The following is a 15,602-nucleotide window of genomic DNA, read 5'->3' as shown; positions in this document are numbered from 1 at the left end:
AAAATCACGTGATTGCTAAACAAGGGGGAGGGTGCATCCGGCCTCCTCGGCTGTAATTGGTCCAGCCCAGAGTCGATCATGACCAATTGGCCAATCCAACACCTTTCATTATATATACCCTTCTTAAAAAAAAAAAAAAAAAAAAAGATCCATCGGCCCATAAAAACAAAAAATCGCGGTGTACTCCAACCCACCTCTGGCGCTGGTGCCCTACCCTCAATTTTAAATGCATTTAGACACTAAGGGTTTTCGGGAAGAGCCGTGCTGCTCTCTGAGAGGAAGCTAGTACCATGCTCTCCTGAGTTTTAAATGCACTGACCGACTGTTAACTGTATATTTCTGTACATTTAAGTATTATTATTCATAGTGCTGCATTTATTGACCTTTTTTATAGGTAATTTCATTGTTTAATCACATTAAATTGTTCCTAATTTAATGTTTAAAAGCACTTGAAAAAGGCAAAATCCATGTAAAATTAGGGCAACAAACTGTATTGTCATTACTGAAAATAACCGTATTTTCATGGGAAAGTTATTTTCTGTGATTTTATCGTATTATTTTGGTGCCCCAGCTGCCGGAAAATTACTGTTTTTTTAGGATTTTTTTTACAGTGTAGTTTTCCAGCCTGGACGGGAACATAAAGTAGAAATCAGCTTGATTGCCGAGCAGTTAGCAGTTAGCGATCAGTCTGACTGTGTCAGAGATCATTGTTCCTTGGCACAGCACTAATTAAGTTAACCACTGTTGTAATTATTAAACACTTTACTGGAAATTTAATAAACAGTGACCCTGTATTTCCCCCCTTAGTAAAATATAACTCTATAGAAGCTACGCCTCCAAACATCTGCTGGGCTTATCATGTCTGGTTTGCTAGATTAGCTAACTACTCAGCTACACATTAGTTAGTAGCCAAAGCCCAATGACGTGGCAGATCAGCATCAAGTCTGTTGAAAGTTGCTTTTGGTCAAGCATTCTTTTAGTGATAAGCCATAATGTTGTATGTACTCCTGAGGTCGGTGTTCATTGACCTAGCGTACCAAGAAGTATGTCCGCTAAAAACAGCCTAACACAGGTTACAAAAAGTCATCTGCCTGTCCGAAGGTGATATGTAGTTGACATTACTGTGTGTTTGAGACCTTTGTGGGACTGCAGCTCTGTACATTATATAATGGCATTTGTGTTAGTGTGAGTTCATGTGAAAAGGTGTTTCTGTGAAGCCTAACAGCAGAATGGAAACAGCCAACAGGAGGAGCGGACGTGTTCTTGTTAGAGAGGGTCAGACCTCCTGAAGGTCACGAATGGCAAATAACCTAACCCTAACCCTAACCCTTCTTTCTTAGTAAACCTTCTAAGCTCCTCGCAGTTCTTTGGGCTCATTATTTACATTTCCCACGTGCTAGGTTTTGGAAATCTGCTGTTTCTTTGCAAAATGTTTGTGACTTTTCAGTTTGAAATACCGAGTGGTTCACACAAATTGCATGAACCACTCGGCATAATTGATCTGCTTTGGATTGCTTTGTAATGAAGTGCTCTGGTTTGTTTGACTGACTGCCTTGTAATCTAATTAGCATCCTTTCATTTTGTGAATTGAAACATGCTTTAACACCAAGTCACTAATCCAGTCAACGGATGCTGTGTAGAAACATGGTGCGCACATCTTCAGGATGTGGTGCTTGTTTGTTTTCAGTTTCAGAAATAAATCGAGGCTCAGCTGTTCACACTTTCATCTTTGCTCAGGATAAAAATATGCAGTCTTCTTGTGTCCTCCTTACAGCTTTCACATTTTAATCACAATATAATTCAGATTCCTTTCTCTGTAATCAGTTGTTCTTATCGCTGAAGCTGTGACAGTGTACCATCCATTTCTTTTTCTCGTCATCTCTCTAGCTTTTGTCTTTTAAAAGTAACTAATGATCCTCCTAACGGCTCTGAAACAACACTTTGAACAGTTTCTAGATTAAAGATATGCATCTGTGGCACCAAGGCTTTGGGCTAGTCACCTATTACAGTTACATTCAGATGACTCTGTGGACTTTAAACTTGGTTTTCAGTTGATACTTTTACTGATTTTAATTTATTATGCATCTTGTTTATGGCTTTTAATTTTCTTATTTATTTTACTTTATTTGTGTCCAGCACTTTGTGACCACTCGTCTATGGAAGGTGCTTCATGAACACTTTTATAACCTTTGTAAATGTTACTTACTGTCTGTGTCCTTCGCCCCGATGGTGAGATTGACCTTAATTTAAAGAAGGGAATAAACAAGAAAGGAAAAAATGAGGGATTTAACCTTCAAAGGTGCACATTAGCTGGAACCAGAGCAGTATTCAGGTGTTAAAGAGGAAGGCAAGCCTAACAATCACAAAGTGACTCTAACATAACTGTAGCTCTTCCTTCTGTCGCCCTTAGCTGTGTGCTACAGTAGATAGTGTGAGAGCTCGAGTGACTGAGAGAACGATTCTCTGGATTCTGCTGTTCACGATTATTTGATTTATACGTGCACATTAAAAAATAAAGGCCCTCTTCCAGGGATATTCCGTTACATAAGTGAATCCTCCCATTCCCCTTCCTCACTTGTTACCAAGTGGCTGCTCCATGTGGTAACTTTGTATTTCAGACAGACGTTATTCCTCTAATGTGTAGCAGCGAGAAGTTTGCTGTTATCCAGTAAACCAAAATTTAATCAACATTTCTGAGCCACTAAGATAGATTTCTACAATCAGATATTGAACCATGTGACACATTGCTGTTGCTACAGTGCTGATTTGAGGCTCACTTCCCATAGAAGGAGCAGGGAAAGAACAGAAGCACCTGGAATTAGCTCAGATATTTGCAGATCTACAGTGGTGGGTGGGTGGGTGTCAGATTGTGCTCATTATGCAACACAAATTCACACTTAAATTGAAAGTAGGCCATAGCACCACAAATCCATTCACATCTCTGTCAATGCAGTCATCAACATTGAGTTACTTACATGAGCTCCTGGTGGATGTAAAGGACACTTCAGGGAAATTTGTGAGAACAATGGCTCGCTGATGTTTTTGGACCTCATTTACACGTGGTATTTTCCTGCAGTTGTTGTATGGGTACACAAACAGTTGTTGTGTCAGATTCTGAGTTTTGTGTGTCTGTGTGCAGCTATCTAGACAGCCTAGATCGAATTGGTGCGGCGGACTACCAGCCCACAGAGCAGGACATCCTGAGGACCCGAGTGAAGACCACAGGCATCGTCGAGACACACTTTACCTTCAAAAACCTTCATTTCAGGTCAGTATCCAAAGCGACTGCTGCCCCGATGTGTGCGCTCGGTGCTTCACTCTCAGCGGTGCCTTTTACTGCTCCTCTAGCCAAGCGTACAGTAGGAACTCCAGCCTGTAATTAATGAGATTAAATGCTTTAAACAAGTGTCTATATTTATGATTCCCTTCCTTTTAAATGAGCTCTGATTCAATTAGAACAAGGAGCCGTGGGAATGATGACAGAGAGGAGAGGCATTATGGGAAAGAGAAGGGGCGAGTCCTGTTCTGGCGTCTAATCTAATCGCTCATTTTCCGCCCTACTTCTGTGGATGTGTGCAGGTATAAGCACACATTCATGTCCTAACTGAAGACAGCAGAGGGGTTAATACGTGTAGCATAGACACCAATTATTTTTCTGGATGGATGCACATCACGTTTGGCAGCTAATGCTTGTTTTGCTTTTCCTCCTTCTTTTGCTTGGGTTATATTGTGCAGTTCGTTCTGCTGAGTGATGCTTTCCTCTGTCACTCTCACTGTTGTGTAGGAGTTGTGCTGGGTGTGCTTTGTTGAAGAAGCCTAAATATTGTCAGCTCAGTTGCTATTACTAGCAGTCAGGCAGTGTGTGGGAGGCTACAGTGTTCCTCTCCTGGGTGTAACCCATGAACCTACCTACCATTATACCCATCACAGACTTGACTGACTTCATCTCACTGTGGATTAAGTCCTTTAGGGTGGTTGTTATGTTCTTTTCTAAAATTGCACATCTGAATCTGGTCATTTGCAACATCAGCTGACTTACTTTCAGTGCAGCACACTCCTGTTTTTTGGTTAGTGTGTGTTTTTGTATACTTGTGACAGATGTTGAGCTACCTCAACAGTTTCAGCTCTAGTGCAGTCCTCAGAAAATCAAACCTGACGTCAGAAATTGCCACGTGTCTGTGGTAATCGATCCGGAAAACTGTCGCTGCAGAGGAGAGACGGGAGAAACAAATCCAGATACTCTGAAGCTCCATTTCACTCACTGTGATAAAACCCTGATAGGATTTAGCGTCAGGCAGCAGGTACAGTGTGCATACGCAGAGGCACTGTCCTCGCTCATGCAGAGGAAATCCTAATAGCAACCTTCTGACGGCAAATATAAGAGCTCCTTTGTTTATCTGAAGAGCGTAAATAAGTGAAAGTCACATGTCAGATCATCATCAGTGATAACAGTATAAGGAAATGATGTCAGCATAAAAACTGTTTCAAAAATCAGATTCTGAGGAGAAAAGAAGGAAATCCAAGAAGATCTTTGTGACGGCGCTCGGCACGCTGTTAATATCAGACATCCTCAGAGCACCTTCAGGTCCAGGAGCGAGGCCAGAGTCCTTCTGTGTGGACGTAAACCTGTTATTAGGACTGTGTTATACCCACGGACTGAAAGCTGCTTTACTCCCCGGATCTCCGTCAGTTTGGACGTCTGCTAAGAAGTCGTTCTCAAATTGAATCAGGCTTCGAAATGAGCTTCAAATTGAATCACTTTCTAATTTGACTTGACTGAATTTAATTTATTATTTCTATTTTGTACAAATGTAATAATTGACGATTTCAATTATGTTTGTGTTAAAAAATCTGATCTTGTTTCTCGTGTTTGTCTCTTGTGTCCATCAGGCTGTTTGATGTGGGAGGTCAAAGGTCAGAGAGGAAGAAGTGGATTCATTGTTTTGAGGATGTCACAGCCATTATTTTCTGTGTGGCGCTCAGCGGATATGACCAGGTGCTGCATGAGGACGAGACCACGGTAAGGACACGTGTTCACAGCTGTGCTCTCTCTCTCCAGTGAATCCGTCCCACGTTTATGCATTCTGGATTTAGGAAAACAAAGGTCACGGCGCACACGACAAGCAGCCAGTGTAAAGATAGATCTATGTTTGTCACATGTAAGCGGACACAAAGCTTGTGACAGGGCTGGAGAGAAATGTCTGAAGAAATCAAGCCGTGCACGTCTGAAAGGGTTATATATAAATACCTAATGCATTCCCATTAGGACCCACAGACTGACTGTGGTAAACCACACGTCGTGCTACACAGTGAACTTCTGTGGAATTATCCTCTGGGCTTTTACTCACTTCCTGCTGCAGAATACGTGAGGACGCTGAAGTCCCCACGGAAAATAGTTTTCAGACTTTTTGTTTAACAAAGGTTGTAACTGAATGCAAAGGTACATGCGAGTTATTTTTCTCCATGCAAATTATTCTTCCCTGCAACGCACAATAAACAAATTTCTAACTTGGACACAGCGAATGTTCCACATGATTCAACACGGCGGCTGTAGAGTCCGGGACGGGTGAAGTGTCGTCACTGCAGAGAAGAAAGAAGCGGTGACATTAACCACAGAGGATCCCTAACGATTATATCGCGTAACCTAAAACAAATAAGCTGATTTGAATGCACAGCACTCGCTGCTATTTATAAGCAAAGAGTGAATCCTGGGAGAATTCCAGGAAGTCGAAATGTGTTCAGGTGCTCATCTATTTATGCAGCTGTCATCAAGCTTCCCTCTGAGCTGGGAGCACCAGAAGACGGGCGCTGGAGGAGAGGAAATATCCACCACAAAATGTGCTCACAAATAGCTTCGCCCTGTTTTTGCCGCTTGCATTTAAAATCTGTTGTTTCTGTGCCTCCATATAAATAGCGGTGCAGTTGTAAACAGGCGTAGCTTTGAGCTTGCTGTTTCACAGTCGTGCATTTGTCTTTACAAACCTGTGTGGAAGAAGCAAAATCCCACCGAAAGAAACAGGCTGGACCTTTTTCAACGGCGAGCTAGTGATTCTGATTTGTTGACGTAGAAACCGTGAAAGAGCGTGAAAGGCTGCCTCTGTTACCTCTGCACCAGTGCCACAGGAGTTTCAATCAAAAGTGTCGTACTTAATGATCGCTTGACAGAAATTTACAGTATTGCTAAGGTCATGAACGAGAGACGTGATGTGACAGCTGAAAATCCCAAGACACAACAAGACAGATCCAGGCATCCAGCGGTAAACACGCTCATATGTTCAGACAACACGAGCTGGAGTGTTTTTGTTTTTGCAATCTGACTGACGTAATTCTCAAATCAACACTAATATTGTTGAACCAAACAGTTTTCAACGAGCTGCTGCATCCTCTGCCAGTTTTACTAGCAGATGCGTCCGTATGCGCACAGTGAGGATGTTACACAGTCGAATGGTAAAGATACCCCCCCCCCCCCCCCGACCCGGCAGTAATGGGAGTGATACATACTGCATATCCCTTCTGGGCAGTTCATCAAAGTCGCTGATAGGCTGTGGATTTAATTAGCATGGCAATATTTCCCATTATACTGATCCTTGCTGGACGGGAGATTTTTCTTTTCCCTATCAGACCGAGATCGTGCGTCTGCAGCCCTCACTGCTCTGTCTGCTGACTTGGTTCGAAGGCTGTTTCATGCTGCATGACGACATGCTCCGTGCCTGCATTTAACTGTGTTTAATGACGTTTGAAATAGTTTTCCCAAGAACTCCCAGAATACTAGAGATCGCCAAAGTCACACGACTCAGTCTTTTAATGTCACTATACACATGTACAGTGAGAGCCACAGTTAGTGTGCAAATATACAAATAAAAGTGTTATATATTTACAGTGTGGGTTATTGCACAGTATTGACGGTAGTTTATGTACAGAGGGAAGTCCTGGGATTGGGGGGTGGAGCTGTGTCGTCACGTGTGAGCTCAGGGTGGCTTTTGGGAAGAAACTGTTACATTATATCAATGTGTTGTTATTATCAGTATTATTATTATTATGTATTAATAAATAATGGTGGCACAAAACAAAATAGGTTCATTCACATTTCACTGTTATGAACTCCTTGACATTATACATCCCATAATCACCCACACACATGACATTTATAACACTTCTGTTTAAACAAGAGATGACACGTGTGAGTTACAGCTTCAAAGATAATGCTTGAGTGAATGTTTCTTAAAGCCATTGGTAGAACAGGAAAACTTCTTATAGCTGAGATTTATTCGTGGGCTGTTTCGCAGGACAGAGAAGAGCTGAAAGAGCCGCTCGCCGGCTTTCTGACCTTTTAAAAAGCATCAGTGTGTTAGAGAGACATCGACACGGCTCACGCTACACTCAGTGCTGTTGCTTTGTTGTTCTATTGCGTCTACTCCAGCCGCTCTGGCATTGTGTTTTTTCTGTGTCACCTCCTCATTTCTGTTGGAGCGCTCTAACGAACACAGGCGTATCCCCCCACCCTTTGACGAGACGACTGCTGTATGTGGATACTGTCTTCCTGCCTAAACACTTTCCTTTTAGCACTTGGGATGCATGTGTGTGTATGTGGGATAGAGGACGGGGGGTTAAAAAGGAAGTGGGACTTGGGTTGGGGCGACGGGGTCCCTTGCATTTTCTGTTCCTGCTCTAAGCTCCGCCCTGCAGCATCTCTGGCTACTTCCACTCCTCCTGTCACTGTTGCCATCGACTGTCTTCTCTAACCAATCAGCAGTCAGATCTTCTACAGAAGCTCCACCCACAGACAGGTATGAAACCACCCCGATAGGTGTACGCACACTCTGAGAGTTGAAAGCAGCGCCTCTTTGTGTCTGTGAGCCGCTCAATCCAAAAATGTTGTCTGGCTTTCTCCTCTCTCTTTCTTCCTGGTAACTTTTTAAAGCTCTTCTTAATTTCCTAATTTTCTATAGATCTGTTTTTCCCTAATCCAATCAGCTGCTTTTGCTCCCCTGTCCTGATCTAAGCAGGAAAGAAATCAAACTGGAGAGAAACTGCTTTCAACTCTGTCTCTGAATCAATTTCACTGTAGCATGAACGGGTTTGTTATGAACAAATAATCCAGGCCTCAGTTTTGTTTCATCTTCTACTTATTTTAGTAGCCAACCAAACAGTGGATACTAATTATTCATTTATGAAGCACATGCATTGTTCCTGTTTGGCCGAGAAGATAAATATAGTCAGAAAACACTTGCAAAGCTTTTAGTTTCAAAGTGCAGTAATAACTTGAGCCTCCTCTTCCTCCTCCTCCTCCTCTCTGCCTTTACACTTCATTACCTCCACAAACTGTCACTGCAGCTTTTTCCTCAAATACATGCTGCCAGCCCGTGCAGTCACCCCCTCCTCCTGAAAGCCTCACTCTGCAGGGCCCAGAGTGGGTGCTTGTGCTTAGTTGCTCAGTGTAATAGAAGCTAACTGGCTAAAAGAGCATGGCTTTGCTATTTAGATTACTAATAATGTTGATTACTGATACGCTGATACAAATACACATACCCAGATATACGTGTCACTTTCCAAGAGGAACTTCCAGGACTTCTGTTCTTAGATTCAATTTTAATTCCTCTTTGTGTTAAGATTGTGTGCATGTGATATGGGTGTCCTTAATTTCGCTTTGTGTATGCATGTAGGTGAATACTATATGCCCGCGTTTCTGTTATGTGCTTTTACAGTGTGTTAGTGGTTTGAGGTTTAACAGCCCCGTTAACTCGTGCTAATGTCTCTCCTGCAGAACCGCATGCACGAGTCTCTCAAGCTGTTCGATTCCATCTGTAACAACAAGTGGTTTCAGGAAACCTCCATCATCCTCTTCCTGAACAAGAAGGACCTCTTTGAAAGCAAGATCAGCAAGTCACCGCTGTCCATCTGCTTCCCTGAGTACACTGGTACATACAACCCTGCACTGTGACATCTCATGAAGTGTACTTATGTTAAGAAAAGCCAAACGTGGGTTCTAAAACGAGAACTAGAAGCTCTCCGAGAGTCCAAACCTGCACCGAGGATTTACTTTTAAGGGAATCGTTCTTTTCTATGTATTCATTTTATTTTTGTTTAAAAAGTTTGCAGTGCAGTAAAGGAAAGGCAGCTGTGAAGTGGAACAGTGAGATCAGAGGTTAAAGGTGACGAGATATTTGAACGCAAACTATAACGTGATATTTAGAAAATCCATATGCCGACATCATTCCCTAAATGTTACGATACAAACAAAAGGTTCAAAGATGAGACACATTTTATGGAAATTTGACCTTGAAGAAAAGGTCAGAGGTTACGTCATTGCTTACACAGCAGGAAACAATGTTTTAAATAGTTAAACTTTGACCTTTGGATCAATCTCTCGACTTTAAAGGAGGTCAGATATCAAATATGTGGCGATATTTGAACTCTTTATATGGTGCTTTCTATATATTGACAGTACACACTTGTAAGAGTGGAGCCTGGCCTCAGTCATAATCTGCCCTCTCCTGCTTAGGCCACAGGTTACACTGCCAGGTATGCAGTACGCATTCAGATAACTACATCAGCAGCTACAGCAGTGTTCCTGCTTGACATCAGAGCTGCAGGCTTTAAGAAGCATTAGTTCCCAGCTAGATGTTGCTTGGTGGCTCTTTACAGCATTCGTCAACACTGAAATGGAAAAATATGTTTACTATTCAACTTTATTTACACAGCGCCAAATCACAGCAACAGTCGCCTTAAGGCGCTTTATATTGTAAGGTCGACCCTACAATAATACATACAGAGAAAAACCCAACAGTCATATGACCCCCTGTGAGCAGCACTTTGGCGACAGTGGGAAGGAAAAACTCCCACTGATAAAGACATGCTGTGGAAGAGAGACAGAGGTTAATAGCACGTATGGCTCAGTGCAGAGAGGTCTGTTAACACAGTCTGGCTACAGTATTTCTGCCTCCAGGGTTCGATAGTTGTGTCGATCAGGACCAGGGGAAAAGGTTTGTTGTCCATTTATTTTTTTAAACTGTGGGTGAATCACTTTCACATTCAAACTGCCAGCACCAGATGCTGCTATTAAGCATCGCACACACACCCGTATTTGTAATTAGGCGAAGCAGCAATCGAGCAGAAACGTTGGCAAACTTCTTCAGCTGCTCCAGCTGTTTATTGAAACGAGCCTGAGATCTGTGACAGCTGCTAGCATTAGCTGCTCAGACTAAAAGTGACTTCCCTTTCATAACTGCATTATGGTGTAAAAGTCCATTCTTTTGTCACCACAGTCCAGCTGCACCTATATTAGAGCTGGTGATGTGGTTGATGATTTAAGACAAGCTGTCATTCGCTGAAGTTACTCTTTCATTAAAAACAAGCATGTCGAGATTTCACGCAGAGCAAAAATACAGTGAAATGAATCAGACCTGGCCATTCATATATGTAGCTCTCAGTTTTGAAGTCACAATTGTGCTGATTTCTAAGAAAGTATGAAAGTCGAACATAACGTTGAATACAGACAAAGAGACTCACAGGGAATAAAAGCTGGGGTGTTAGTGGGAGCACGAGAGGAGCTCCAGTGAGAGAGGAAACAAGAGACAAGACAACATGTGAGGCGGGGGGGGGGGGGGGGGCAATGCCAGAGACAGAGAGAGCAAGAGTGTGAGAAATTTATAACAACACAGGCAAAGCAAGATGGTGGGAACGCAAGAGGCCGAGCCAGCGGGACTGTGAGAAAGCGAGAATTAGAATTCCAATCTTGTTTTCGGCCCCTCTTCTCCTCCTCTCTTCACCCCTCTGCAGACTTTGTGCCTGTTCTGATGAAGTTGCCACCGAAGCAGACAGACGAACCACAGTGCTGCTAATGGCTGAGAGCCAGATAGATGTTAGCGACACTTGGAACAACATTTGCTCCAATCCGTGAGATCTGACTCATTCTAAAAGCACTGTACCAATTTAAGCTGCATTACCTGCCAAATGCTTGCGTAAAGGCAGAACAGTTGATAATGCTGTTGAGCTAAAAGCTGCACAGTGGATTTGCCAGTGCTGGTAAATTGATCAATGCACGGTACGAATAACGGCTCCGTTATTTTTAGCTTCAGGGCCTCGTATCTGTCACATTCTGAAGTCTGTAACACATTAATAATGTTCAGGAAGTTGCAGTCTGCGCCAGCAATAACAGGACATATTAGTTTCCATCACGTATCATTTATCTGTCTGAAATCACCTCGTCTGAGAACGCGGCCCGTGCATCATTTTTATTGAAGCTTGGCTCAACAGCCGACAGAGCACGCCTCAGCCGAATGTGTGCTGAGAGTCAAAGGAGATGTTTTCAGAAAACATGGAGGGGAGCACACGGATACAAAGGTTCAGATCAAAACCAATCACAGCAGATGGCCCCGCCCCTCCCTGAGCCTGGTTCTGCTGGAGGTTTCTTCCTGTTAAAAGGGAGTTTTTCCTCCCCACTGTCACCAAAGTGCTGCTCATAGGGGGTCATATGATTGTTGGGTTTTTCTCTGTATGTGTTATTGTAGGTCGACCTTACAGAATGAAGCACCTTGAGGCGACTGTTGTTGTGATTTGGCGCTGTATAAATAAAAGTGAATTGAACTGGGGGGCTTTTTCTAACTGTGTGTGTGTGTGTGTGTGTGTGTGTGTGTGTGTGTGTGTGTGTGTGTGTGTGTGTGTGTGTGTGTGTGTGTGTGTGTCTCCTCAGGTCTAAATACTTACACAGAGGGACTGGGATACATCAAGTCTCAATATGAGAGCAAGAACAAGTCACCCAAGAAAGAAGTGTACTCCCACGTGACCTGTGCTACGGACACCAACAACATCCAGTTCGTCTTTGACGCCGTCACTGACGTCATTATAGCCAATAACCTCCGAGGGTGTGGCCTGTACTGATGATGCTGTTAAACTTTGGCCAATGGATGCTGAGTGTTTGACTTGTATGTGAGAGCCGGTCAAATGTGGGGTCTGAGCTGAGTTCATGATGTCATAGTACTCATTTCTCATACTGGCCAAGTTTGAATTAACTGGTTGGTTGTTGGTGGCTGGTTGGCTGAGACATCTTATCTTTTTCAATCCTAATTAAGAACCGTTATTTTAAGCGTGCCTTCTGTCTAAAATCTGTTCTCGCTGCAGATATTTTGCACAATACCGAAGCTGAGAAGCAGAACGAGAGACCAGCTGAGCCGACCACAGTCTAGTGTACTGAATCACTCGTTTACTAGATGTATTTACTTTTTTCCCTTTGATTTCAATTTGTGTATTCATATTTTTGTATCATAAATTTGTGCCTTATTTATACCAAAAGTCGACGCAAACGTGCGTATGATTAGTCTTAGTGGGGGTCAAGTTTAGCTAATTCAAAGCTTTAATCAAAACTGACTTTATTGCAGGCATTTCAAGTACTGAGTGTAAATTTCAGAGCTATTAAGTCGATGAAAATAATTGTATGATATTTTCAGAGTAGTAGAGTTTTGGAGGGTTAAATTCCCAGCAGCATTTGTGCCCACTAAGAAGCTGAGGGGGGAGTTACAGCAACACTGTTGTGAAATGCAAATGATAAAAATAATAATCTATAATGAATTTGGTATGTTTTATTTAAATGGGATTGCCACTTTTACGTTCCCATAGTAAAAAACAGAGTGCACCCTGGTCACTAGTGGGTGGTCCACAGGGACACCACAGACACACACACCTGCTGGCGGCTTGTTTGTGCTGTGAAATCACGTCATTCTAAAGAGTCGGGCTGTGAGAACATATCACCAAATCTTACTGCTGTGCTTTTAATCTGAGTGGAAACGTTTTTGGCCCGTGTAGATTTCAGTAAACCTCCTGATTCCTCTTTTGATTGAATCTAATTTCATAGTGTAAATGAGCGCATAAAGAGGACGTTGTTGCTTGAGCCACGCCGCTGTCATCGTTAATCTCTGCAGACGCCATTCCCGGCTGCAGGCTCATCTCGCTTCTTGCATGGGACTCCTTAAAATCAATTGAAACAAAGAGTCGCAGAAGCTTGTGCCGACTCCCGCGGACAGTTTCCGCCTAGATAAAGCTTCAGCACAAGTATTGATTTTAAAGGGCACTGGCACTGCATCCACTGTCAGGCTGCACCGTGCAATATCCCTGCTGTCCTCCAGTCCACCTTAATAAACCAGAGGTGAGCTTTGAAAGATTACAGACTGATGTGTACGTCCTCTGGGACGCGAACGCAGACTACGATTGTATCCACGCTGTTCTCCTCGTATCTCGACGTCTGTTTGGAATCGATCATAAAGCGAACAGAGGAGTGACGGGCGCTGTTCTGACCCAGCTCAGAGAGATCAGGGCAGTACTGGAGCTACGTCATTAGTTCCTCCGTGTAGCCACAGTTAACATCGTCACATAGAAAGTGTTTGTCTGTGAGACGCGATGGAGCCGATGAAGCCGAGCGCGCTTCCCGCCAAACAGAGTCATCTTTATTTATGAGAAGGGCATTCGCTTTATTCCGCTTTTCCATCCACGCACAAACAACCAGATGTGCCTCCTCTGCTCAGAGCCGCCATTTTTGGAGCACAGGTAGATGTCATCATCATCGGCCCATCCGACCACATCTGTGCCAAATTTAGAAACGGAGCGCTCCCTGAGGCTGTCGTTCAGCCTGCATGCTGTGTGCCGTGCACTGATGTGTATTTTGTGTGTTCATGTTTTCAGATTGTATATAGTTACCTACATGTGTCTGTTGATAGTACAGAAAAGGTCATGGCGTGTGTGTGTGGGTGTACGTGCTCATGAACGTGTGTGTGTTGTGTAAGAGACGACATCAGCCCATGGGTGCTGCGGTGGAGTCAGCATCTGTGGATTAATTACCCAGAGGGCACCTATCTACCCTTTCAGCACAGACAGGCCTCAGACACACAAACACACTCACGGGGCTTCAAAATGTCACAACACCTTACTTGCCAAATAATACTGCAGTTTCCAGCCAAAGAGGTTCACACGGCCACACAGCGAGCCGCTGCCACGACTGCTAAAGGCGCTTCATCGTCGTCTCCTCGGACTGATCTGTTACAGAAAGGAAAACGATCTCTGCGTTCTGAGTCTCTCCTTAGTTTTCACTCTCAGTAGCTTCATTCATTCGCTACACTTTGCATGAAGCTTCTGTTCCTTCCAAACACAAAGCGTTTAGTGTTGACAGGCTGAAATCGGTGCTTAATCCCATCGATGCAAAAATCAAAGTTCTTCTATAAATTCGGATTTTTTTCCTAAACTGGGGAATGATCGCGTACAGAGTTCAAACACGATCCTTTCCCTCCCCGTCTATGCAGTGCAGAGGTTAATATCATTGCAATCGCACATTTCACTCGTAATAAAACCAAATCTCCTCTTACCAAAATGATTTCCCTCTGTGTGATACGCGTAGGAGCACAACTGTGCGTCTGATGCAACAGACAGGGGCGCATCTAGAGAAATTTTCTTAGGGTGGCAAAGAAACCAAATGGGGTGGCAAAATCAAAGCTTTTTTTCCAAACACATATGCAGGTGGTTACATGTGGCTATAATGATTCAAATGCAGTAAGTATGCACGCTTTTCATATAAATATAGTCTATAACTTAATTATTGTCTGTAGCCCACATAATTAAATACTTTAGTTACATAAAGTTTTGATGCTATGTACTGTACAGCCTGTATAATAAATAAATATGTAGCCCAATAAGTATAAAATCCAGAAAGCTACACAACATGGGGCGCTTCATTCACAAACACAAGTCTAACTTAAGTTTCACTGTTTTTGTTAGAAAACAGTCACATTGTTGCAGCTTAAATTACACAAAATGTCAGAAATCTGCACCGTCATGAACAAACATGTAAACCTCATTTTTCATGATTTGTTGGATGAACCCTGAGGTCTGAAATACAACCGGACATTTGTGACTCCTTTTGAGTTTACGTTTGTGTTTCACCCTCAGATCGTTTCATTTCATTTTTCCCCCTCTTACCTTGTTTGGTATCTTTTCAGCTCAACTGAATTTAGTTGTTTTTTTCACTGACATACTGCATTAGTGTTACTGATCTGAAATCACACAAAGAACTTAAGATCCTAGTAGTATTTTTACTGTAAAAAACAGACATGTACATTTTTATAACTTGAATTGCAAATATAAAACGTACATTTTGTAAACATAAACAACCATTTATCTAAAAATGCAGACAATACACCTGCTGTTTTTTTCATTTTGTACAACCATTTAAAAATATTACTAAAACTAAAATGAGAGAACAATCAGGTGTGGCAATAAGATGCCCCACAAATGATGTGTCAGTAAAAAATGGACCAAAAGACAGAAGAGCACAGGGACAAACCTGCAGGCCTGATAACAGCAGGCGTATCACTCCGCTGGTTTTCTACTTAGTGACAGTGTTTACAAATGTGCCTCTGACAGTCATTAGTGCCCTCACTGACACACAAAACAAAACAACGACTACACAACAGAACAACTACACAACACAACACACTAAGTAAACACTCCACACGTCACAAATCTCCCACATCTAAACGCTCTCTCTCTCTCTCGCTCTGTCTCGCTCGCCCTGTTACCGTCACTCCCAAAACTTTTCCCTCTTCCTAAACAACCAAATC

The 15,602-nt window shown here is 42.8% G+C and overlaps 1 protein-coding gene across 3 annotated transcripts in view; it reads left to right on the top strand.

Annotated features, from left to right (window-relative positions):
- Positions 1 to 15,602, top strand: part of LOC102196435 (guanine nucleotide-binding protein G(o) subunit alpha) — a 96,164-nt gene that overhangs the window by 73,676 nt on the left and 6,886 nt on the right. The window contains exons 5-8 of one of the 3 annotated variants that reach the window (XM_005754065.2): positions 3,140 to 3,268; positions 4,891 to 5,020; positions 8,765 to 8,918; positions 11,693 to 14,472. In XM_005754065.2, coding sequence (XP_005754122.1) covers positions 3,140 to 3,268; positions 4,891 to 5,020; positions 8,765 to 8,918; positions 11,693 to 11,880 — 601 coding nt within the window. In that variant the 3' untranslated portion in view covers positions 11,881 to 14,472. Of the gene's footprint in view, positions 1 to 3,139; positions 3,269 to 4,890; positions 5,021 to 8,764; positions 8,919 to 11,692; positions 14,473 to 15,602 lie in introns of those variants that run through there. The other 2 variants (XM_005754066.2, XM_005754064.2) reach the window with 2 other exon arrangements.

This window comes from Pundamilia nyererei, unplaced genomic scaffold, assembly GCF_000239375.1.
Source record: "Pundamilia nyererei isolate P.nyererei 1_Seehausen unplaced genomic scaffold, PunNye1.0 scaffold00503, whole genome shotgun sequence".
Taxonomy (NCBI): Eukaryota; Metazoa; Chordata; class Actinopteri; order Cichliformes; family Cichlidae; genus Pundamilia; species Pundamilia nyererei.
This window is presented reverse-complemented; position numbering and strand designations above follow the sequence as displayed.